Source organism: Tachysurus vachellii, chromosome 4 (assembly GCF_030014155.1).
Source record: "Tachysurus vachellii isolate PV-2020 chromosome 4, HZAU_Pvac_v1, whole genome shotgun sequence".
Classification (NCBI taxonomy): domain Eukaryota; kingdom Metazoa; phylum Chordata; class Actinopteri; order Siluriformes; family Bagridae; genus Tachysurus; species Tachysurus vachellii.
In genome coordinates this window covers 23,775,273-23,800,270 of record NC_083463.1, presented here as the reverse complement: position 1 = coordinate 23,800,270, position 24,998 = coordinate 23,775,273, and the positions used below count along the sequence as shown (strand labels likewise).

Genomic DNA, 24,998 nt, shown 5'->3' with positions numbered 1-24,998 from the left:
CAAGTGGCAGTCATGAGCGAAAGCCTATATGGTGAGAACATACAGTATTCTCACCTTCTTGTATAATTGTGCTAATGTGTTATCTGTTTGCCAGCTCCGTTACACCAAGGTTCTTCTATGACTTACATCGACAAAGATTACTAGGATATTAATAGCTCAATTTTACCATCATTTATTTGATAACAGTAACAGTTACTCGATACATTTATACACACACACAGACACACACACACTTTTTGGGCGTTTCCAAAGTTCTGCTTCTGCTGCCTTGAGACCAGAGGAGGGCATAGAGGGACACGAACAGTTTCCACGAGCGCATTTCAGGTTCCATTTCCGAGTGAGGAGGGGAAAAAAATCCACATTTTTTCCAGCTGAGTCACGACTCAGTAAGATCCGCACTGCGACGCTGTTTTTCCTCGGACACGAACATCGAGCTAACTTAAAGCCAGAGCCCGAACCAGAGCGGATGCAGAATTTAAGCGCTAAATTGTTTTATTGCATTGCTCCCTGTCTGAAATCTAAAGTAACTATTTAAAAAATTGTGCAAGTATGTCAGATAATGATACAGGGACGAGCTTGCTATCAAAGGACAAGCCAAGCGAATGCAGCGAGAACCAGAACCGGGTCCCTACAGATAAGGGAATAGATGCCGTTGGCATTTTATGGACTTTTGGGAAATGTCTCACAGCTTTGTTGCCCGTTTACTTGGCTGGATATTACCGAGTGAGCAGCAGTCTGGTGGTGTTTGGACTCGCTCTCTACTCGGGATGGAAACACACTCGGGCTGTCAAAGAGGCGAGGCTGAAGTCCGCCATACAGCTATTGAACGAAAAGAGTGAATCATCCAGTAGCGTGTACAGAAGCCAGAAAGACCTACCAGCTTGGGTGAGAAACTTAAATAAAGCTGAACAAATAAAAGCAAACTGAAGAAAGGTATCGCGAGACATTTCTGCGTCTCGGACAGACCTTGTAACACAATGCATTTGTGTGCTTAATGCTTAATTTTGTGTGCAGTTTATGTTTTTCTGATCGAAAGTATTAATATGATAATGATAATAATAATAAAGAATAAATAATAGGGTACTTTCTACTATTTAATATAACTTTTTCGCTAATATTTTATATATCACAACCTTTATTATGGTAAAAATCTTCGTCAAATTGTCATTAAACTGTGTTTTGGTAATGCATTCATGTTTACCCTATAATTACCTTTCTGAGCAAACGGCCTCACTGCTTACTGCCTCTCAGTTACTGTTTTGGTGGCCCAGCCCCCATCTCCAGTTTTTATTGATCCTGGGTTTAATAGTTCATGTTGTCCATTCGTAAATGTGTTTCTATGAAATTCTTTCTGAGCAGACAGAGGAATATGCCATTATTTTATCCATAAAAGTCATGTTTTTGTTATACTTAAGGAATATTTTGAAAAAATTTGCATTTGTAAAAAAGTGCATTTGCTACAACCACTTCCTTTCTCACATCCATTCTGGTGCAGCTAAAGCAGTATGACATATTACCATTGTATTCACAGCCGTTGTTTTGCTATATCCCACAGGTCAATTTCCCAGATGTTGAGAAGGTTGAATGGCTAAATAAGGTATGTTACTTTTTTCAGGTTTGTGTTTACTGCCTTTAGTTGTTTTCAGCAGTTACAAGAAACCACAGAACTTATGCCCCACCTCTAGCCCTCCCACCATGGCAGAAGCGAGCCTCTATGACTCATACCCTCTCACAGTCTTTTTTTTTTTTTTTTTTTTTTTTTGACAAATGTTCGGCTTCTTTTAGGGCAGCTAGTTCTATAAATGCCAATTTTGCTGCACACGCACACACACACACACACACACACACACACACACACACACACACACACACACACACACACAGCCAGGCACATAACCACTTCCTGGCATAGATGTGTTTTGCTCAACATATTTTTCAGTTGTAGATTTCAAAACCTACTACTGCCCGATTTTCCAAATTAGCATTATATGAAAAAAGAGACAGGGAGAACACGCAGTTCAGCTGGACAGATGCCTGGACTGTGTTTAAAGATAATAGCTTATATTGAGTCAAATCTAAAATCAATGTGTAACTTGATCTGAAATTTATTGGCAAAATTTTTTTTTGAGTTTGTCACTCCCCTACCACACCCCATGAGTATTCTAACCTATGTTCTGTTCACTACTTATAAATATCTTGTAAAAGCAATAAATGTCTTATTATGAACAAACATTTTTGTTTTTAAAAGATATTCTGTTGCATTTTTTTTGCATTTGATTGTTTTAGTTTCCTTCCTTGTTTAGTTTTCCTTTGATTTAGTTAATATATCATTGTTTGGTTATTCCTGAATTTGGGTCAGGTTTTTACCCTCACTTCACTAATGTCAATGAAATTTCTGTAGCAGGAAGAATGTTATAACAATTGTTGAATAAATAATTTACTCGAAAGCACCTGGTTACAGAATTGCCCTATGTAATGTACAATTACATAATTTGTATTATTACATACAATGCTAATCATCACACTGTGTCACCCGATGAGGATGGGTTCCCTATTGAGTCTGGTTCATTTCAATGTCTTTTCCTCATATCGTCTCAGGAAGTTTTTTCTTGCCACCCTCACCTCTGGCTTGCTCATTATGGATAAATATAAATAAATATAAACTTCATAATTTTTATTATGAAGTTTTGTTTTCCTGTAAAAGTGCTTTGCGACAATTCCCCTTGTTAATAGTGTTTTACAAATAAAATTTAAGTGAAATGAAATATGTAATTGCCAACTGAATTTTTCAAAATCACACATATATACAGTATAATACTGAGGTGTTCTGTCTGTCTGTCTGTCTGTCTCTCTCTCTTTCTGCAGGTAATCCAGCAGGCATGGCCATTTATTGGTCAGTATCTGGAGAAATTGCTAACAGAGAGTATTGCTCCATCCATCCGCTCATCCAGTGTACACCTGCAGACCCTCAACTTCACCAAGATTGACTTTGGTGACAAGGTTTGCCTCACGCTCTCTTAAAAATTGGACACTCCTTACATACATAATATTTTCTTTTTTGTTTTTATAATAGTAATGAAGATATTAGCACTAATATAACAGGTATGTTCTGGTAGTATAGTTAAGAACTAAAAATTAACCTTAAGCCATTCTTGATGAAATAGAAATAGCATTTTTTGCCTTGGAACTTTGCAAGGAAAATATGTATCAAATTCTTGCATTGCTGTAACGGACAGTGATAGCTTGAGTTTCCCAGCATGTTTGAATGATTGATTATTTTCACTTGAAGAATGGATACAGAGAGCACACCCTGTCCTCTTAAAGTTACACTGAAAATGCTCAAATGGAAAATGGATAAAAGAATATATAATTGTGGCTCTGTTTCTCTTTTTCTGTTGATAACAACTCATAAGCACATGATTTAATTTTGATAAACTACCTCCAGGGTATGTGTTTTGTGGTTTGTTTTGGTTTATATCTGGTTTCTGACCCCTATCTTGTATCCGTATTTGTCCCTTTAATGTCTCATGATAACTCTCTGCTGTTTCCTGTTTTTTCCTTGATTAGTCTGTGTATGTAAGCCCTTGTGTTTATTTGTTTCATTGTTAGGTAACGCTGTGGTGTATTTCTGCCTTATGTACCAAGTCTTTTTGCTTGTTTTCTGTTGTGTTTCTGTTGTTTCGTGGTTTCTCAATTTTTGATTTTGTCTCTTCCCATAAGTATTTGGACACATTTCATCATTTTGCCTCTCTATATAACCACAATGCATTTACAAAGAAGCAAGAAGTGACTTGTACACTTTCTGCTTTAATTCAAATTGAAAACATTTGCATTAATCATTTAGGAATTACAGTTTCATGGCCAGCTGTGGCCTGTTTCTTTGTTATTTCATGAGATAGATATAGATCACTTGTTGAATTTGTATTTGGTATCTGTTCGTGGAAACTCTCGATATGCAGTCCAAAGAGGTGTTGATGTAAGCAAGGGAAGCCATTGTTAGGATGGAAAAATTAAACAGACTTATTAGAGCCATATCAGACACTAGTGGCCAAATCAACAAATTCTTGGTGGTAAATTCTTGAAAAGGAATGCAAAACCAAAAGGCCAACAAACTAAATTGGATGATCAATAATTCCTTCCTTGGTCAAGAAAAACCCTTTCACAGCATCTAGCCATGTCAAGAACATGAGTAGGTAGCCATATTATTATGCAGAGACATCTTCATGAATGTAAATACAGTGCAAATAGTAAATACAATTGATAAGCAATAATGTTTCAAATTTACAATTTTTTTATATACAGTATATTTTATGTTTTGACACAATATGGATTTGAATGATAAACCAGATCTGGATCTTCTTTATACAACATTAATAGTTAATGGTTTCTGGAACAACATTTTTTGGTCTCATTTGCAAAATTCTGCATATTTATGTTTTTATGAAACAGGCTATGAAAGTTGTAGGAGTGAAGGCTCATACAGAGAATGAAAAAGGACAAGTGCTACTGGATGTCTACATCAGGTAAATCTAAGATGTTTTGTCTAAGATGTAGCGAGTAGGATCTAAATGTAGAATATGCAAAAAAAAAAAATTACAGTAGCCTGAGCATGTGACAGTGTCTTAATGTATAGTGCATAACTGTAAATAACTGTAAATTGAATGTTTTGCACTTTATTAGAGAGCATTGTTAAAAAAAGTGAAAAGGTAGAAAATGTTTAAGACTCTATTTGAGGATCAATGCTAATATTCAACAGAAATATTTCTCTCATTGCCTTTCTTTTTCCATCCAAAAATGGTCAATTCACCTTTTTTAAATTAAGTAGATCATCAAAAGATTCATTCATTCATTCATCTTCTACCGCTTATCCGAACTACCTCGGGTCACGGGGAGCCTGTGCCAATCTCAGGCGTCATTGGGCATCAAGGCAGGATACACCCTGGACGGAGTGCCAACCCATCGCAGGGCGCACACACACACACTCATTCACTCACGCAATCACACAATAGGGACAATTTTCCAGAGATGCCAATCAACCTACCATGCATGTCTTTGGACCGGGGGAGGAAACTGGAGTACCCGGAGGAAACCCCCAAGGCACGGGGAAAACATGCAAACTCCACACACACAAGGCGGAGGCGGGAAACGAACCCCGACCCTGGAGGTGTGAGGCGAACGTAACCACTAAGCCACCGTGCCCCCTATCATCAAAAGATAATGAAGTTTAATCTCTTCTCCCACTAGAATCTCCAACAGCTTTATTTTACTTTTGTGCTAGTTCTGGTTTGGTTGACTATTGTTGGGTGTTTTCTAAATTCTAATTCTGCTGAATACATGTCCCTTTTTAACCAATAAGCGTGTGTTTCAAAGACAGCACCACATATTTGCACAGTTCATAGTTAAGGTTTTGGAGGTATGTTTTAGAATTTTGGTCAGCGTATTCTTAGCTTATTGGACTAGTTTATCATATAATCACTTCACTTCACATAGTTTTAACAATCTTGTTCTTTTATTGTTTACCAAATTGTTTTTGCTTGGGAGTTTGTCTTTTTCTTCCCTAAATCATGTAGACCGTACTGTAAGACCACATCCACTGTGACTTATTAGTGTTACAAGGTCTCAGGTGTGAATGGAAAGCAGCTGTGTTAAATTTGGTGTTATCACTCTCACTCTCTCATACTGGTCACTGGAAGTTCAACATGGCACCTCATGGCAAAGAACTCTCTGAGGATCTGGAAAAAATTATTTTTGCTCTACATAAAGATGGCGTAGGCTATAAGAAGATTGCCAAGACCCTGAAACTGAGCTGCAGCACATTGGCCAAGACAATACCGCGGTTGAACAGGACAGGTTCCATTCAGAACAGGCCTCGCATTGGTCGACCAAAGAAGTTGAGTGCACGTGGTCAGTGTCATATCCAGAGGTTGTGTTTGGGAAATAGACATATGAATGCTCCCAGCATTGTTGCAGAGGTTGAAGGGGTGGGGGTGGGGGTGGGGTGTCAGCCTGTCAGTGCTCAGACCATACACTGCACACTGCATCAAATTGGTCTGCTTGGTTGTCGTCCCAGGAGGAAGCCTCTTCTAAAGATGATGCACAAGTAAGCCTGCAAACAGTTTGTTGAAGACAAGCAGACTAAGGACATGGACTACTGGAACAGGAACTGGAAAGATAAACTTATTTGGTTCAGATGGTGTCAAGCCTGTGTAGCGGCAACCAGGTGAGGAGTACAAAGACAAGTGTGTCTTGCCTACAGTCAAACTTGATGGTGGGAGTGTCATGGTCTGTTGCTCTATGAGTGCTGCTGGCACTAGGGAGCTACAGTTCATTGAGCAAACCATGAATGCCAAAATGTACTGTGACATACTGAAGCAGACCATGATGGAGACTGGGCCGCAGGACAGTATTCCAACATCATAACGACCCCAAACACACATCCAAGACTATTACTGCCTTGCTAAAGAAGCTGAGGGTAAAGGTGATGGACTGGTTAAGCATGTCTCCAGTCCTAATCCCTATTGAGCATCTGTGGGGCATTCCCAAATGGAAGGTGGAGGAGCGCAAGGTCTCTAACATCCACGAGCTCTCTGATATCTTTATGGTGGAGTGGAAGAGGACTCCAGGACACCTGTGATGCTCTGGTGAACTCCATGCCCAAGAGTGTTAAGGCAGTGCTGGAAAATAATGGTGGACACACAAAATATTGACACGTTGGTCCCAATTTGGACATTTTCACTTATTGGTGTGCTCACTTTTGTGGCCAAAAGTTTGGAGACTAATGGCTGTGTGTTGATTTATTTTGAGGGGACAGCAATTTTATACTGTTATACAAGCTGTACACTCACTACTTTTACATTGTAGCAAAGTGTCATTTCTTCAGTGTTGTCACATGAAAAGATATAATAAAATATTTACAGAAATGTAAGGGGTGTACTCACTTCTGTGAGATACTGTAACTAGGTATGGAGGTTGTGTGCCAGCTCTTATTGAAAGAAAACAATTTGTCTACTATGCATGTTGTTTAAATAATAGAGGCAAATATCTCACAAAAATCAGCATTTGGAATGTATATGTATGTATCTAGCCATTTGCTTTCTGTAATTATCCATTTATACTGCCATTTCCTGTGGGAGTTAGACAGCTGCCCTGGGCAGTCACTTTTTAAAATATTGTTTACATTCCAGACAGGTGTGCTTATCTAATAGCTTGGATATTATTTATTAGCTGGCCACAACAAAATATGTCAGCAAATATCTAATTTTCCCCTTATTCTCACTTTCTACTTTCTTAAAGATAAGTTGTTGATAAAGTGTTTAAACAACATAACATTTTCTTGTTTAGGCAAATCTTATTAATGAATTACTATCTAGATTTCTGTATAACTGTAAATCTCAATTTTTACAGCTACGTGGGAAATGCAGAGATAAATGTGGAGGTGAAGAGGTATTTCTGTAAAGCTGGAGTAAAAGGGATACAGGTGAGCTATAATTCACACTTGCTGTGTGCCTAGTTTTGAAACATCACCCTATACATGTATACCAAAGTGTAATTACCTTAATTCTATTAATATACTGTAATTATAGGATAAAGCATCATTATTGTATCAAGAGTAGAGTAATTACCTGAAGGTGAAGAAATATTCTTTCTTTTTTTTTCAGCTGAGTGGTATGATGAGAGTGATTTTGGAGCCTTTGATTGGCAATGTGCCCATTGTCGGAGCGATCACTATGTTCTTTATCAGTAGGCCTGTAAGTTCCAGTACACTCACATCTCCTTTGAAGCTATCTATCCTTTTCTTATTTTCATCACACTCATTTCCAGAATTCTGATTTAAACTAATCTTGATTTAGTTTAGTCTTTTAATATATCAGTGTTGCACTTTCACATTATTATTTACCTACCTTGATCTTTTTAATATAGACTATTGTATTCTGTCAGCTTCTTCATTAAACATTCTCCTTCTTCTGTTATTCATCAGAATTTGGACATCAACTGGACTGGTTTAACCAACCTTTTGGATATTCCAGGACTCAAGTAAGTGAAGTAGAATTAACTGTTTCTAAGGGACAATTTTATAAATATTATTTTAAACATTTAACCACTTTTAAATATATGAACTTGTATGTTTATTATTCATATTCCTGATGTTCTTAAATTATTAATGATGTTTTCCATTGTTATAAAAAGAAAATTGCAATTGAAGGACCCCAGTTTGACTTGTATCAGCACTGTTTACAAGCGTCACGATACAGCAATATCATACAGCAGTTTCTTTCTGGAACATAACAAACATAGTAAATTTGCAATGTAAAATATAAAAAAAAGTAAATTTGAAATGTAAAATATTATTAAGTATTGTCCTCAGTTGTAAAAACAAATAACGGTTTCATGATTTGGGAAATATCATTGCTTTGAAACTGTAACAAACCTTCCGTAGAACCAGATATAGAATCCATTTGTGGAGTTTTTCTAAATACACAGCATATAATACAAAAGCTGTTTGCGAGAGACATCAAAATATGCAGGCAAATGTTCATAAACCAGTAGGGCAGTCAGCATGACAGATAATCTAAACCAGGGAGCAGAAAATGTGGTTGGTAAATAGGCAAGAGTTTAAAAATTGCAAGACATGCAATGTGGCAAACAATCCAGAAATCACAATCCAAACAGGAAGAATAAACTGAGAAAACAATGGTCGTACACAGGCAAACTTGAAGAAAACACTGAACAGTACCCACAGTACAGTACACAGTTCACACAGTGTTCTCTTGTTCAATGTGCATGTGCTTTAAATGTCCGATAACCTGGAAATTACTCTTGACCTGATGGCCATCCGGTAGAGTGTTCCCTCTGGTGGTGTAATAGCAGGCGGAGCCTTTACAGTATCCACAGTACACCTCAGTGCACCTCCAGATGGTTTCCTTCATGGCTGCCCTCTGGGTCTCAATGCATGGAGATCCAGGTGAGCTTGTTGGAAATCTGAGATAAGAGGGGGTCTAGAATGTTAAATGAATTTGACCTATGACCTTTCCTCTGGAACATTATCCTTCCCACTCAATATTAGGTATTGAACTTATTGAACCGACCCCCTCTCCTGCGGTTGTATACGATGTCGTGGACCAGGTAGGCCAGTGATCCTTTGAAGCAGTTGAGGAGGGCTTATGTCTGTAGTTTAAGATGTGGGGGGTATGGACTGGCTATTTAATTATGGTATTATGCATTTCTACATTCCATTTATTAATGACTGGAATACAGAAGGCACGTTAGTTAGTCCATATGGCATTATATTCATAGTGCCCCCCCGTGGTAAAAAAAAGACATCTTCCACTTGTCCCCTGCCTGTATGTGAACGAGATTGTGGGCACTCCTCAAGTATTGTTTCATAAACAGCTGTGTCTCCTGTAGTTTTTCCAGTGCCGGGAGAACCAGAGGGAGTGGGTAGGGGTACCAGACTGTTATCCCTGATAGGCTTTGCAAGGCCTTAGTCCCATATCCTTTTCTTTGACAACCAAGGAGGTTCATGCTAGGGCTTCCTTGGTGTAATTTTCAATTGCTTGGGTTTCAGCCAATGATAGAGGGTAGACTCGGCTCTTAAGAGGTAATGCATTAAGGAGAAGCATGATGGTGCAGTCTCAGGGCCGGTGTGGGGTTAAGTTCGTCGTGCGCTCTTTGCTGAACACCTCCTGTAGATTGTGATACTTTTTGGGGATACAGAAAGGGTTTATGGGTTTGAGGCTTTCGATGAAGGTAGTGCAGCATAGGTGGTTGAGATTTTCCCTGAGACAGTGGTTGAAACAGTGGCAGGACAATTGGCTTTCCAGGAGACCTGAGCTTCATGGTGGTGGAGCCATTGGAACCCCAGAATGATTGGGTTAGAATGTGTAAATATCACATAGCATACCAGCACTTACTGTATACTTGAAAAAGTTTAATCTACAAGGTAATGGGGATACTTTGCTAAGTGTTGTATACCTGTCCTCTACTGGTTGATTATCCACTACAGTGACTTTCAGGGTAGAGCAGGGTATGGTGCTGAGCTGGCGAGCATTAGCTGGTGGTGTATTAGGATGATTCTACGTCAACTAGAGTTGAAAGATTACGCACTTCATTAGCATAGTGCAGTAGCACAGTTAATGTTAAACTGTAAGGACATGAATTCAGGTCCCTGTTCAATATTCGGGAGAGGGCTTCCACTAGCAGGGCAGCGGTGGGCTAGCAGGTGGAGCTGTTTAAGAAATATAGTTAGCTTGCTTGCTCAGTCACATTATACTGGAAGTTGAATAAAGTTTTGAAGCCCCTTTAATATTCTGAACACAGCTTTTGTGTGATAGGATCAGCTAAATATGGGGGGGGGGGAATAAATAATTGCATTTATAAACATGTTTGTATATATTGGAGTGATTGAATTTCTACAGGTAGCTAAAAAAGACTTTAGTAATATCATGATTTAGACAACCAAATAAATATGTATTCTCTCTTTATTCTTTTACTCTTTTCTCTTAGTTTGAAGACAGACACTATGATAATGGATGCCATTGCCTCCTTTCTGGTGCTACCTAACCGTCTCACCATTCCATTAGTGCCAGATCTACCAGTGGCACAGCTTCGGTCCCCTTTGCCAAGGGTAACATACACAATTGCATATACACACACCATTCACTCATAAATAGCTGCAAAAACACACATTTATATGTACATAATCAGCCAGCTTTATGGTCTGGTCTTCATTCAGTGATCATTTGCAGACTTCAGCAGGAAGGATTTTGTGTTCGGTCTGTGGTGAACCCGGAATTTGTTCTGACCTGTTAGTTCCCCAGGAGCTCTTGATTGCTTAATTCCACTCAACTATGAACTGTTGTAAGAAGGACATTAGTTACATTTACATTATTTACTGTCTAGTGTCAGGCAAATGATGATTAGTTCCCTTCTGAGTCTGGTTCCCCTCAAGGTTCTTTCCTCATCTTATCTCAGGGAGTTTTTCCTTGACACTGTAGCCTCAAGCTTGCTCGTTAATGATAGATGTTAGAGATATATAGTAACAATTTTAAACTTTTTAAAAAAAAAAAAAATTCAGTTCTGCTTTTATACTAATGTAAAGCTGCTTTCAGTGAATTGTTATACAAATAAATTTAATTGAATTTTTAATTGAAATTGTGCTGCTGCCACAAGATTAGTTGCTTGGATAACTACATGAATGTGGCAGTGTACTGGTGCTCCTAATAAAGTGGACGATGAGTGTACATTTCTTATATACACAACCCCTTCCCTATTTCTCTGCTGTTTTCCAGGGTGTGGTCCGCATTCATCTTTTGGAAGCTGAAAGTTTGGCTGCCAAAGATAACTATGTGAAGGGTCTGATGTCAAACATGTCTGATCCTTATGCTTTGATTAGAGTGGGCCCACAGTCCTTCAGGTCAAAACACAAAGACAACACAGACAGTCCAAAATGGGGTGAGATATATGAGGTAAGAGACACACACACACACACACAAACACACACACACACACACACACACACACACACACACACACACACAGAGAATCGCCTGTTAACCATCCTGTTTTAAACAGAAAGTTATATGCAACATGTAAGCATCATGTTACTGAAATGTGGAGTAAGCTGTGTCAGCTATAATAATCTGGATAAATCTTAAAGTTTTTAAATCACAACAGGAAAGGTAAAAAATCATATGCTAAGATACTTCCTTTATGAGTGCATTCACCTCTAAGAAATAAAAATGGGTTTGACCTTGACTGTCTTGTGTGTAACTTTCAGGTAATTGTTCATGAGGTACCTGGCCAAGTGTTGGAGGTAGAAGTGTATGACAAAGATCCAGACCAGGATGACTTTCTGGGCAGGTACCATCAATGCTCTTTGTTTTCCTTTAATATTTTGCCATGCCTATGTTTCAGAGAATAAAACAATGTTATCTTTTTTAAATGTATCTTTATCTTTTATTTTTTATTTTATTTTATTTTATTTTATACTTTATTTTTAAGTATAAAATCTTTTCTAACTTTCATCTGGAGTAACTATTTAACTTTCCTGTTTTCCAATGTATGGTGTCAATGTTGTATAGCTTCATTTACAAAGATGGTTAAGGCACTACAAATTGTATGTAATACTCCTGCCTGTGCCAAGGAACCCCACACCTGTGTTGCTTTAATTGACAAGAGAGAGACAATAAAGCCATACCTCCCAACCTGAGAGCACAGCCAATTTTTCACTCTTGAGGCCTGTGATGATGGCTGTGGCATTGTTGAGCTTAAAATTTTGAGTATCCTGTTGCAAATGCTTTTTTGTGCAATTGTGCTGCTTGGGGCCCCAACACAGTCTGGAGATTTGTGGTTAATTGATGGTTATTTTATTTTATAGTGTATTGTTAACTAATTGTATACAGTAGTCTGTTTACTATATCTATTGGCTGTTACTATATCTAGTAGTTGTATTTCCACAGGCGGTGTAGCCATTAGACTTGGGATTCTGCACCTGAGATTGGGTATACCTTGTGAATTGTGTGCTCAGTAGACAATGATGTTATCAAACCAGAGCTTTAATTGCAGAACACAAATGCATAAAACTGCCTTTGAAATGCCTCTAATGATTTGTTTGCATTTCAGACATACTTTATATTAAAAGGCTCTGCCAATTAAACAGTTTTTACCATACATTGGTAATGGCATTTGAGCCAACAAAATTTGCTTTCTATTTCATTCAGTGTCATTTGCATAGCATGAAGTGTAAATTGGAAATTGCATTGTGAATATCACATTTAAGGCCAGGGTAAACTGACTGTGATAATACAGCATACAATTTTGCATCATACAAATTTTAAACCACTCTGTCAGTTGTTTGATATTTGGATTGCATGTAGCATTAATTTACAGACAAAGCCATATTTAGCCTATACCCCTAGTGGCAACACAGAAGGAAAGATGGAACAAATGCATTGATTTCAGCTTTAGCACTTCTACATCTGACATTGCATCCAGACTTATACCCCACTATCAGATTTCAGAATTATTGTGCTCTTGAATGCTGGTTAGGTGTCAGAAGCACCCTGTTATACCGTACGCTGACACAGGCAAAGGCCGCATATCTTTTACAACAATACCCAAAATGAATTTCAGTGCACAGTTACTGAATAATGTGTGAGGTAGTTTCTTTTACAGGCTAAAGCGATGACTTTGTTCTTGAAACAGCTACACATGAATAATAAATAAAAGGAAAGCATAAGGAACATTCCAGAATGTAAAGCAGTACAACAGCAACCGTTAGAAATCTTTGGAATAGGGGAATGCAAAACACATGAAACAGTGCAGGGTTAAGTGCTCAAGGACCCAACGTTAAGAATATTAAAATCAGAAACATTAGACATAATCAATACAATACAAAAACAAAAGACTAACAAATTATACTGGTTGAAAGACAGAAATGCGAACAGTGATTGGTGGTAATGCAATTTTACTTGAATGACTAAAGAAGTGGAGCACAATAGAGCTGTTTTAGTAGCTGTTGTTAGCTGTTGTAGTACTAAAGAAGCGGATTGCTGAGTTCTTTCAGGACTGATTTTTTTTATGTTTATTTTCAGAGCAAAGTTGGATTTGGAAATAGTTAAGAAGGCTAAAATTGTTGATGAGGTGAGATTCTTTGGAACGATAATATAACTCATATTGATATTAATATGCATATTAATATTCACATTTGTTTTTATCTGTTGATCTCATTTGTGTATGCGTTTCCTATAAATAAACACACAAAATGATGACACCACTAAAATAACAGACTATATGTCTTGTTAATTATTTATTATTGCACTTTCTCAATTTATTCAAATTTAATTTCCCTCACAAAAAGAGCTAATGTTTCTTTTCAGTGGTTCACTTTGAAGGATACTCCCACAGGGCGTGTTCACCTCAGACTGGAATGGTTGACATTACAGGACACCACTGATACCTTGGAGCAGGTAAATAGAGCAGTGAGATGCTAGATTTGAGATGCAGATTTCAAGTATGAAAATTGGTTTAATGTTGAGGCATACTGTTATGCTGATTCACACACAAACACACACACACACACACACACACATATTCTTTCTTTTTCAGGTAATGAAAAGGAATGAAACCTTTCTGAGTAATACAGCAGATCCCCCCTCATCAGCTATCTTGACAGTGTATTTGGACAAGGCAGAAGCACTTCCTGTAAGTCACAGTTTTCACACTGCCCTTTTCATGCTCTGAATTTGATTTCCAGGTATATAATGGTTGAATAACTACTTTTGTCTGTGTGGCTGTGCTTCTGACTGTTCTGCTAATATATAATGTTTGCTAGTATTGGAGATACTACTGTAGCTCCCTCCAATACTAGGACTGGAATTACTGGAGGTTAGTATTTGAATGTTGTGCATTTTGACAAAAAACCTAGACCCAATTTAATTTTTCAGATACTGCTATCATATGAAAACGTACAGAAAAAGCCTTTTTATAGGTAGCTAATTCACATTTAGAGGTAAAGATAAACAAAAAACGAAATTTCCTGCACTTGCATGTGAAGATGGGTGAGAAGTTAAAGAAAAAATCGGCCACAAAAAGTTACCAAAACCATAGGTGTTCAGTTGGGTTGAGATCAAGGCCATAGTATGTAATTAAAATAATGTTCCTTCTTTTCAAAGCACTCAGTGGCTCTCATGCTTATGTTATTGATCTTGTTCTAAAAGCAGAATGATTTATGAAACCTTGCTTCATAGTTTGGGGTAATATAGAGACTGTGATTAGAATTGAACAAGATACAAATTGGACAAAGTGTACATGGGACAATGCAATGACTGGGGATTTAATGTACAGTGGTGTGAAAAAGTGTTTGCCCCTTCCTGATTTTTTTGCATGCTTGTCACACATTAAAGTTTCAGATCATCAAACAAATTTAAATATTATTCAAAGATGATATTATTCAAAGACACCTGTTTGCAATCAAGAAATCACTTAAATACGACCTGACTGACAAAGTGTAGTAAACCAAAAGATCCTCAAAAGCTACACATCATGCCGAGATCCAAAGAAATTCAAGACCAAATTAGAAAGAAAGTAATTAAGATCTATCAGTCTGGAAAAGGTTATAAAGCCATTTATAAAGCTTGGGACTCCAGCAAACCACAGTGAGAGACATTATCCACAAACGGTGGAAACATGAAACAGTGGTGAACCTTCCGAGAAGTGGCTGGCCGACCAAAATTAACCCAAGAGCACAGCGACAACTCATCCAAGATGTCGCAAAAGACCCCACAAGAACATCCAAAGAACTGTAGGCCTCACTTGCCTCACTTATGGTCAGTGTTCATGCACCATAAGAAAGAGATTGGGCAAAAATGGCCTGCATGGCGGAGTTCCAAGACGAAAACCGCTGCTGAGCAAAATGAACATAAAGGCTCATCTCAGATTTGCCATAAAACATCTTGATGATTGCCAAGACTATTGGGAAAATACTCTGTGGATTGACGAGACAAAAGTTTAACTTTTTGAAATGTGTGTCCCATTACATCTGGCGTAAAAGTAACACTGCATTTCAGAAAAGAACATCATGCCAACAGTAAAATATGTTGGTGGTAGTGTGATGGTCTGGGGCTGTTTTGCTGCTTCAGGACCTGGAAAACTTGCTGTGATAAATGGAACCATAACTTCTGCTGTGTACCAAAAAATACTGAAGGACAATGTGTTTGTGACCTCAAGCTGAAGCGAACTTAGGTTCTGCAGCAGGACAATGATCCAAAACACACCAGCAAGTCCTCCTCTGAATGGCTAAAGAAAATGAAGACTTTGGAGTGGCCTAGTCAAAGTCCTGACCTGAATCCTATTGAGATGCTGTGGCATGGCCTTAAAAAGGCGGTTCATGCTCGAAAACCCTCCAATGTGGCTGAATTACAACAATTTTGCAAAGATCTTTTCTTGCTGCTAAGGGTGGACCAACCAGTTATTAGGTTTAGGGGGCAAGCACATTTTCACACAGGGCCATGTAGGTTTGGATGTTGTTTTCCCTTAATAATAAAAACCTTAATTTAAAAACTGCCTGTTGTGCTTACTTGTGTTATCTTTGACTAATATTGAAATTTGTTTGATTATCTGCAACAATAAAGTGTGAAAAACGTGCAAAAAAAAAAAAAAAAAATCAGGAAGGGGCAAACACTTTTCCACACCACTGTACATGTGATCTTGTAAAAGTAATACCATTAAACCTTTTCAGAAAACAGACAACATGTCTGTGTTTAGATGTTGTTAATGTCATTTAAACATTTCTCTTTTTTTCTTTTCTTGTCATCATTTCAGATGAAAAAAGGCAATAAAGATCCCAGTCCAATGGTGCAGCTTTCTGTGCAAGACATAACCCGAGAAAGCAAAGTATGCTGCACAAATACACACAGAAATATACATGATGTCATTTTGGTTGGGCTTAAGATAGTTGTTTTTTTTTGTGTGTGTGTTTGCTTTCTGTTGTTATTTTGTAGTCCTAGGTTAACATGCTGTACTGACATGCTGGGCACAGAGTGGTGTGCAACATTCATCATCCACTGAAACATTAGTATTTTTGTCTAGAACAATCAGTGCAATACCACATGTTTAGCCCGCTTTTTGTGTGCAGATGCAAAGATGAATAAATAATTTGTCACATCCAAATAGTACAACAGCAAAACCTTTAAAGGATCAAAACTTTTGAAGGATCTATTAATTAAGCAATTCACACTAGCTGAGGCATTCCATAAAAACAGATTCATGTAGTCTGGACAGTTGCATGTGTGTTATGTATGTGGGGCAGAGTTTTCCATCTTTGAAGGGTCTCAATTATATAATAATTCTGACCTTAAGTTATTTTATATATCCAGTAGAGGTAGACTAACTCATGTACCAAACTGTAATTAATTGTTTAGGTTGAATGGACTATGTAAACTGCACTTTCCACATAAACTGTGCATTTAATCGTGAATGGCAGGTTTCACAAGCAGGTTTTAACAAGCAGGTTTTTTTCTTGAAGAAAGTCATTAACTTGTACTTGAAAAGAAACGCTAACTATATCTGGTCCATTTCATAAAGGGAATTCTGACCCAAATATGGCCCAAGACAAACTGTGGAGAAGAGGAACTGATATCATAGTTGATACTGTATCATGGCTAACCCCACACACCTCTTAGTAATGTATTGGTCCATTTCATAAAGAGAATTCTGGCCCAAGAGGAACTGAGGAAGAGGGGAGCTGATATCATAGTTGATATTGTTGCATGGCTAAGTCTTAATAATGTATTCATTCAAGCCCAATCCCTTTTTTATATTTGCACAGTTTTGTGCCATGTTACACTCTGCACTATATTTGAAGTCATAACAGCACAAAAATATATCCAAATGATCGTGCAGAAAGCTTGCAAAGATAATGGTTGCATTTTCCAGAGGCACTAGTGTATTATTTCCTATTTTTATTGTAAGACCAATTATTGTTTATTACTCCTTTCTACCTCAATGTATTCATGCAGACCAGCTGGAACACAGTTAATCCTGTTTGGGAAGATGCCTTCACATTCTTCATCCAAGATCCACACAAACAGGACATTGATATCCAGGTACGGAAGTCCATTAAGGCATTGTTTTATGGTGCCATAATGCAGTGCAACACAACCCTAAATCCACTCCAGTATAAACAAGACATTACAGGAAATATGCTAATAAAATTAAATTGTATGGAGGAATTTCTGGTGACTTTCATTCCCTGACCTACTTTTCATGCCATTTTTTGCATTATCCTTGTTCTGTGATAACAATTCTTTGTAATTAATACTTTCCTACTGGCTTCTTGTTGAGTTTCACAGAGAGATTGTGGCTGAAAGATTTTAACTCTTTATCATGTTCTGTGTTCCACCAGGTGAAAGATAATGACCGTGTACAGCCCCTTGGCAGCCTGTCTCTACCACTCTCTCGCCTTCTATCTTGTCCTCAGCTCAGCCTTGATCAGTGGTTTCAGCTTTATAATTCTGGACCAGCCAGCCGTATTCACATCAACACTATACTCAGGGTAACAATAATTTATTTGCAATATACAAATACAATTTTCTTTAAGCTTGTACCTAAATGTTTTTTGTAATTGAATAAAAAATGCAAAATAATGACCATATGTTCATATGTACAATTTTAAATCCGAAAAAAGTTGGGACGTTTATTAAATTTTAATAAAATGAAACGACTTTAAAAATCACCTGAGCCAATATTTTATTCAGAATAGAACATAGATGAGATAACAAATGTTTAAACGGTGAAATTTTACACTTTTATCCACAAAATGAGCTAATTTCTAATTTGATGCCTGCTACAGGTCCCAGACAGTTGGCAGGGGCAGTAAATGGCTGAAAAGCAAGAGATTTTGAAAAGAACATCTTATAACTAATTAAGTTAATTGATATCAGGTTTGTAACCTGATTAGCTATAAAACAGAGATGTCTTAGAGAGGCAGAGTCTCTCAGAAGTAAAGATGGCCAGAGGCTCTCCAATCTGTGAAAGAGTGTGTAAAAAGATTGTGGAATACTTTAAATATAATGTTCCTCAATGTCAAATTGCAAATCTCATCATCTGTAGTGCATATCATCTGCAAAAGATTCAGGAAAAACTGGAGAAATGTTTGTGCGTAAGGGACAAGGCGGAAGACATTACGACACTGCATCACTCATTGGCATGATTGTGTAAATTAAATTAATAAATGGGTCCAGGAATACTTCCAGAAACCACTGTCAGTAAAAACAATCTGCCATGCCATCTGCAGATTCCAACTAAAGCTCTATCATCCAAAAAAGGAACCCATATGTTAACATTGTCCAGAAGCACCGTCATGTCCTGTGGGACATGAATCCGAATTTAACATTCTTGTTGGAATTCACGACGCCGTGTCCTCCGGGCTAAAGAGGAGGGAGACCTTCCACCGTATTATCATCATTTAGTTCAAAAGCCTGCATCTCTGATTGTATAGGGATGCATAAGTGTATACGGAATGGGCAGCTTGCATTTTTTGGAAGGCAGTATGAATACTAAAAGCTATATAAAGGTTTTAGAGCAACATATGCTCCCCTCAAGATGAAGTCTATTTCAGGCCTTGTATATTCCAGAAGGACAATGCAAAGCCACATACTGCAGCTATTACCACAGCATGGCTTCATCATAGAAGACGTCAGAGTGCTGAATTGGCCTGCATGCATTTCACCTGTAGAGGACTTTTTCATTAAACAAAAAATATGTCAAAAACGACCACAAACTATTCAGCAGCTGGAAACCTATATCAGGCAAGAATTGGACCAAATTCACACCAAAACTCCAAAATGCAAATTCACACCAAAATGCTTTGAAAATGCTACACCATGGTAAACATGCCCCCATCCGAACTATTATGAGACCTGTAGCAGGCATCAAATTTGAAATGAGCTCATTTAGTGGATAAAAGTGTAAAATTTCTACGTTTAAACATTTATGTTATCTATGTTCTATTGTGAATAAAATATTGGCTAGTGATTTTAAAAGTCTTTTAGTTTTCATTTTATCCATCTATCCATCCATCCATCCATCCATCCATCCATCCTCTACCGCTTATCCGGGGCCGGGTCGCGGGGGGCAGCAGTCTGAGCAGGGACACCCAGACTTCCCTCTCCCCAGACACTTCCTCCAGCTCCTCCGGGGGAATACCAAGGCGTTCCCAGGCCAGCCGAGAGACATAGTCCCTCCAGCGTGTCCTAGGTCTTCCCCGGGGCCTCCTCCCGGTTGGACATGCCCGGAACACCTCCCCAGGGAGGTGTCCAGGAGGCATCCGGAACAGATGCCCGAGCCACCTCAGCTGACTCCTCTCGATTTGGAGGAGCAGCGGCTGTACTCTGAGCTCCTCCCGTGTGACCGAGCTCCTCACCCTATCTCTAAGGGAGCGCCCAGCCACCCTGCGGAGGAAACTCATTTTGGCCGCCTGTATCCGGGATCTTGTCCTTTCGGTCATGACCCAAAGCTCATGACCATAGGTGAGGGTAGGAACGTAGATCGACTGGTAAATAGAGAGCTTCGCCTTGCAGCTCAGCTCTTTCTTCACCACAACAGACCGGTATATCGACCGCATCACTGCAGAAGGTACACCGATCCGCCTGTCGATCTCCCGCTCCATCCTTCCCTCACTCGTGAACAAGACCCCAAGATACTTAAACTCCTCCACTTGAGGCAGGAGCTTTCCACCAACCTGAAGGGGACAAGCCACCCTTTTCCGGCTGAGAACCATGGCCTCGGACTTGGAGGTGCTGATTCTCATACCTGCCGCTTCACACTCGGCTGCAAACCGTCCCAGTGCACGCTGAAGGTCCTGATTTGAAGAAGCCAACAGGACAACATCATCTGCAAAAAGCAGAGATGAAATCCCGTGGTCCCCAAACCGGACTCCCTCCGGCCCCCGACTGCGCCTAGAAATCCTGTCCATATAAATAATGAACAGGACCGGTGACAAGGGGCAGCCCTGCCGGAGTCCAACATGCACCGGGAACAAGTCTGACTTACTGCTGGCAATGCGAACCAAACTCCTCTCCGGTCATATAGGGACCGGACAGCCCTTAGCAGAGGGCCCCGGACCCCATACTCCCAGAGCACCCCCCACAGATCACCACAAGGGACACAGTCGAATGCCTTCTCCAGATCCACAAAGCACATGTGGACTGGTTGGGCAAACTCCCATGAACCCTCCAGCAGCCTGGTGAGGGTATAGAGATGGTCCAGTGTTCCACAACCGGGACGAAACCTGCATTGTTCCTCCTGAACCCGAGGTTCGACTATCGGCCGAATTCTCCTCTCCAGTACCCTGGCATAGACTTTTCCGGGGAGGCTGAGGAGTGTGATCCCCCTGTAGTTGGAACACACCCTCCGGTCCCCCTTCTTAAACAGAGGGACCACCACCCCAGTCTGCCAATCCAGAGGCACTGTCAGCAGCCGCCACGCAATGTTGCAGAGGCGTGTCAAACAAGACAGCCCCACAACATCAAGAGACTTGAGGTACTCAGGGCGGATCTCATCCACTCCCGGTGCCTTGCCACTGAGGAGCTTATCAACCACCTCAGTGACCTCAGCTTGGGGGATCGATGGGTCCTCAACTGAGCCCTCTGCTTCCTCAGTGGAAGACATGTCGGTGGGGTTGAGGAGATCCTCGAAGTACTCCTTCCACCGTCCGAGAACGGCCCCAGTCGAAGTCAGCAGATTCCCACTTCCACTGTAAACAGTGTGAGCAGGGCACTGCTTCCCCTTCCTGAGGCGCCGGACGGTTTGCCAGAATATCTTCGAGGCCAACCGATAGTCCTTCTCCATGGCCTCACCGAACTCCTCCCAGACCCGAGTTTTTGCAACCACCTGAGCTGAAGCTCGCTTGGCCCTCCGGTACCTATCAGCTGCCTCCGGAGTCCCCCGAGCCAACCAGGCTCGATAGGACTCCTTCTTCAGCTTGACGGCATCCCTTACTTCCGGTGTCCACCACCGGGTTCTGGGATTGCCTCCACGACAGGCACCGGAGACCTTATAGCCACAGCTCCGCGCGGCCGCGTCGACAATGGAGGTGGAGAACATGGTCCACTCAGACTCAATGTCTCCAACCTCCCTCGGGATCTGGTTGAAGCTCTGCCGGAGGTGGGAGTCGAAGATCTCTCTGACCGGAGACTCAGCCAAACGTTCCCAGCGGACCCTCACAGTACGTTTGGGTCTGCCAAGTCTGTCCAACTTCCTCCCCGGCCATCGGCCTTCGGTGGCCAACTCACCACCAGGTGGCGATCAGTTGACAGCTCCGCCCCTCTCTTTACCCGAGTGTCCAAGACATACGGCCGGAGGTCAGATGAAACAACCACAAAGTCGATCATCGACCTCCGACCTAGGGTGTCCTGATGCCATGTGTACTGATGGACACCCTTATGCTTGAACATGGTGTTCGTTATGGACAAACTGTGACTAGCACAGAAGACCAAAAACAGAACACCTCTCGGGTTCAGGTCGGGGGGGCCGTTCCTCCCAATCACGCCCCTCCAGGTGTCACTGTCGCCGCCCATGTGAGCGTTGAAGTCCCCCCGGAGCACTTTCCAGCACCCCTCCCAGAGACGCCAAGAAGGTCAGGTACTCTTCACTGCCATTTGGCCCGTAAGCACAAATAACAGTGAGAGACCTCTCCCCGACCGGAAGGCGCAGGGAAACGACCCTCTCGTTCACCGAGGTGAACTCCAACACATGGCTGCTGAGCTGGGGGGCTATGAGCAAGCCCACACCAGCCCGCCGCCTCTCACCGCGGGCAACTCCAGAGTAGTAGAGAGCCCAGCCTCTCTCAAGGAGTTGGGTTCCAGAGCTCAAGCCGTGCGTGAAGGCGAGCCCAACTATATCTAGTCGGTATCTCTCGACCTCCCGCACCAGCTCAGGCTCCTTCCGGTTTCTCCTGCAGGTGGTGGGCCCACAGGAGATCGGCCCCACGTCGCTCCTTCGGGCTCAGCCCGGCCGGGCCCCATGGGGTAAGACCCGGCCACCAGGCGCTCGCATGCAAGCCCCAACCCCGGGCCTGGCTCCAGGGAGGGGCCCCGGTTGCGCCATACCGTGCGATGTCACGGACCTTGCTTTATTTTTCTTCATAAAGGGCTTTTGAACCGCTCTTTGTCTGGTCCGTCACCCAGGACCTGTTTGCCTTGGGAGACCCTACCAGGGGCAAAAAGCCCCAGACAACATAGCTCCTAGGATCATTCAGGCACGCAAACCCCTCCACCACAATAAGGTGGCGGTTCAAGGAGGGGAGTTTTCATTTTATTCAAATTTAAATAAAATCAGTTACAATGCATACAAAAAGTATTCCCAGCTCTTCACTTTTTACAGCCTTATTCCAAAATGGATTAAATTCATTATTTTATCAAAATTCTACAAGTAATATCCCATAATGACAACATGAAAGAAGTTTGTTTGAAATCCCTCTGCAAATTTGTTACAAATAAATAATGAAAAAAAACATCACATGTATTCACAACCTTTACTCGATACTTTGTTGAAGCACATTTGGCAGCAATTACAGCCACAAGTCTTTTTGAGTATGATGCTACAAGCTTGGCACCCCTATTTTTAGGCAGTTTCCCCCATTCTTCTTTGCAGGACCTCTCAAGTTCTATAGGTCGCGTCAGTGAACAGCCATTTTCAGATATCTCCAGAGATGTTCAATCAGGTTCAAGTCTAGGCTCTAGCTACTGAAACAAAGATTTAATACATTTGCAAAGATTTCATACAAACATCTTTCATGTTGTTATGGGGTATTGTTTGTAGAATTTTAAGGAAAATAATGAATTTAATCTATTTTGGAATAAGGCTGTAACAAAATATTGAAGAAGTTAAGTGCTGTGAATACTTTCCAGATGCACTGTATCTTGGATTCAATAAATAAATGTGACATTTGTGCTGTGTGCGACTGAAATAATGTGTTTGTGGCAAATAAAATTAAAATAAATGTGACTTTAATGTATAATGGTTCTGGTGGCATTTTGTGTTTAAGGTGCTCTGGATTGATGAAAGTGCTATATCCTCCTCTCTTCTCTTGAGTAATCCAGTTTCTGCAAGACCTCAACATACCTCCACTGATGACAGTTTTGCCACTGAGGTAAACCAAAAAGACAACAGTTTTTCAGCTTTTGAAGCATTGTTTATTCTATTTTGCTCATGATTCTTCTCTATAGGGGGTGCTACGTATTCACCTGCTGGAGGGAAAGAATTTGATACCCAAGGACAACTTGATGGGAGGCATGGTGAAGGGGAAGAGTGATCCCTATGTCGTCATTAATATTGGTGGAAGCACCTTTAAAAGTCTTGTGATTAAGGAAAATCTCAACCCCACCTGGAATGAGATGTTTGAGGTAGAAATGCTGGAATGTGTTAGCTTGCACTAGTCTAGGATGCTTATCATTATTTCTCTTGTATTATCGTTACTTTTAAATGAATTTCTCTTTTAGGTGGTTTTGACTGATCTCCCTGGTCAAGACTTAACATTAGAGGTATTTGACAAAGACATGGACATGAAAGATGACTTCATGGGCAGGTGATCATAAAATCATAGCTGAGTTTCGGTTTAACTGTGTTCACACAGTGTGGTTATCATGGTTTTGGTTAATGTTAATGTTTTGCTTCCAGATTAAAGATTAAACTAAGTGACATTATTAAAACCAAACATATGGATGAGGTGAGTATTTGCTGATCATCAAGTTAATATTTAATACATTATTAAGGCACGTGTATATTAGCCTGAGATAATGTCTATCTCTGGTGGAATTCGAAATTTTTATTTATTTATTTATGTATTTATTTTTTGACAACTTAGCTTTACAAAATCCTAAATATATTTCACCAAAACAAAAGGGAGATGTTTTTATTTACTTTTTAATGTAGCTAAAACAATTTTTTGTAAAAATGCGGTGATTACATAAAGACAGTAAATGTTTTTGGATAATCATTTCATTTTGAAATTAGACAACAGCAGTTAAAATATCTGAGAGGCTCCTGTGGTATTTCTAAATGCAATTTTCTCTCATTTTAAATGTAACCAGACATTAAAATCACTTTAAAATACCCCTACATGCAAAAATGAAACAAATCTCAGTTCAGAAATGGTTTTTGACCCGACTAATGACTTCACTGACTGTGCTTTCTATCTCAGTGGTTTATTCTGAGTGACGTGAAACATGGCCATGTTCATCTGGCTCTGGAGTGGCTGAACAGAGAAACAAAGGCAGATAAACTGGAACAGGTAAGAAGACTTTTCTTACTCTAACATAAAATGTTACATCAGCTAGTCAGCATTATTCGTAAAACTAACATGAATTCTGCCCTAATTAATTCTCTTTGCAGGTGTTGCATTACCAGTCTAAGAGCTCGTACATGAACAAGGCAGTACCTTCTGTGGCCCTGTTGTTTGTATATTTAGAGGCTGCCCATGATGTCCCTGTGAGTGTGTT

At 40.1% G+C, this 24,998-nt stretch overlaps 1 protein-coding gene across 2 annotated transcripts in view; it reads left to right on the top strand.

Moving 5' to 3' along the window:
- Positions 1-261: 261 nt before the first annotated feature.
- esyt1b (extended synaptotagmin-like protein 1b) overlaps positions 262-24,998 on the top strand; it is a 59,301-nt gene continuing 34,564 nt past the window's right edge. The window contains exons 1-22 of one of the 2 annotated variants that reach the window (XM_060868418.1): positions 262-885; positions 1,556-1,597; positions 2,866-3,000; positions 4,450-4,523; positions 7,405-7,477; positions 7,659-7,748; positions 7,979-8,034; positions 10,504-10,624; positions 11,289-11,465; positions 11,777-11,859; positions 13,593-13,641; positions 13,878-13,967; positions 14,107-14,202; positions 16,324-16,392; positions 17,517-17,603; positions 17,903-18,052; positions 23,546-23,650; positions 23,727-23,903; positions 24,000-24,085; positions 24,178-24,226; positions 24,701-24,790; positions 24,892-24,987. In XM_060868418.1, coding sequence (XP_060724401.1) covers positions 550-885; positions 1,556-1,597; positions 2,866-3,000; positions 4,450-4,523; positions 7,405-7,477; positions 7,659-7,748; positions 7,979-8,034; positions 10,504-10,624; positions 11,289-11,465; positions 11,777-11,859; positions 13,593-13,641; positions 13,878-13,967; positions 14,107-14,202; positions 16,324-16,392; positions 17,517-17,603; positions 17,903-18,052; positions 23,546-23,650; positions 23,727-23,903; positions 24,000-24,085; positions 24,178-24,226; positions 24,701-24,790; positions 24,892-24,987 — 2,331 coding nt within the window. In that variant the 5' untranslated portion in view covers positions 262-549. Of the gene's footprint in view, positions 886-1,555; positions 1,598-2,865; positions 3,001-4,449; positions 4,524-7,404; positions 7,478-7,658; positions 7,749-7,978; positions 8,035-10,503; positions 10,625-11,288; positions 11,466-11,776; positions 11,860-13,592; positions 13,642-13,877; positions 13,968-14,106; positions 14,203-16,320; positions 16,393-17,516; positions 17,604-17,902; positions 18,053-23,545; positions 23,651-23,726; positions 23,904-23,999; positions 24,086-24,177; positions 24,227-24,700; positions 24,791-24,891; positions 24,988-24,998 lie in introns of both variants that reach the window. The other variant, XM_060868417.1, reaches the window with a different exon arrangement.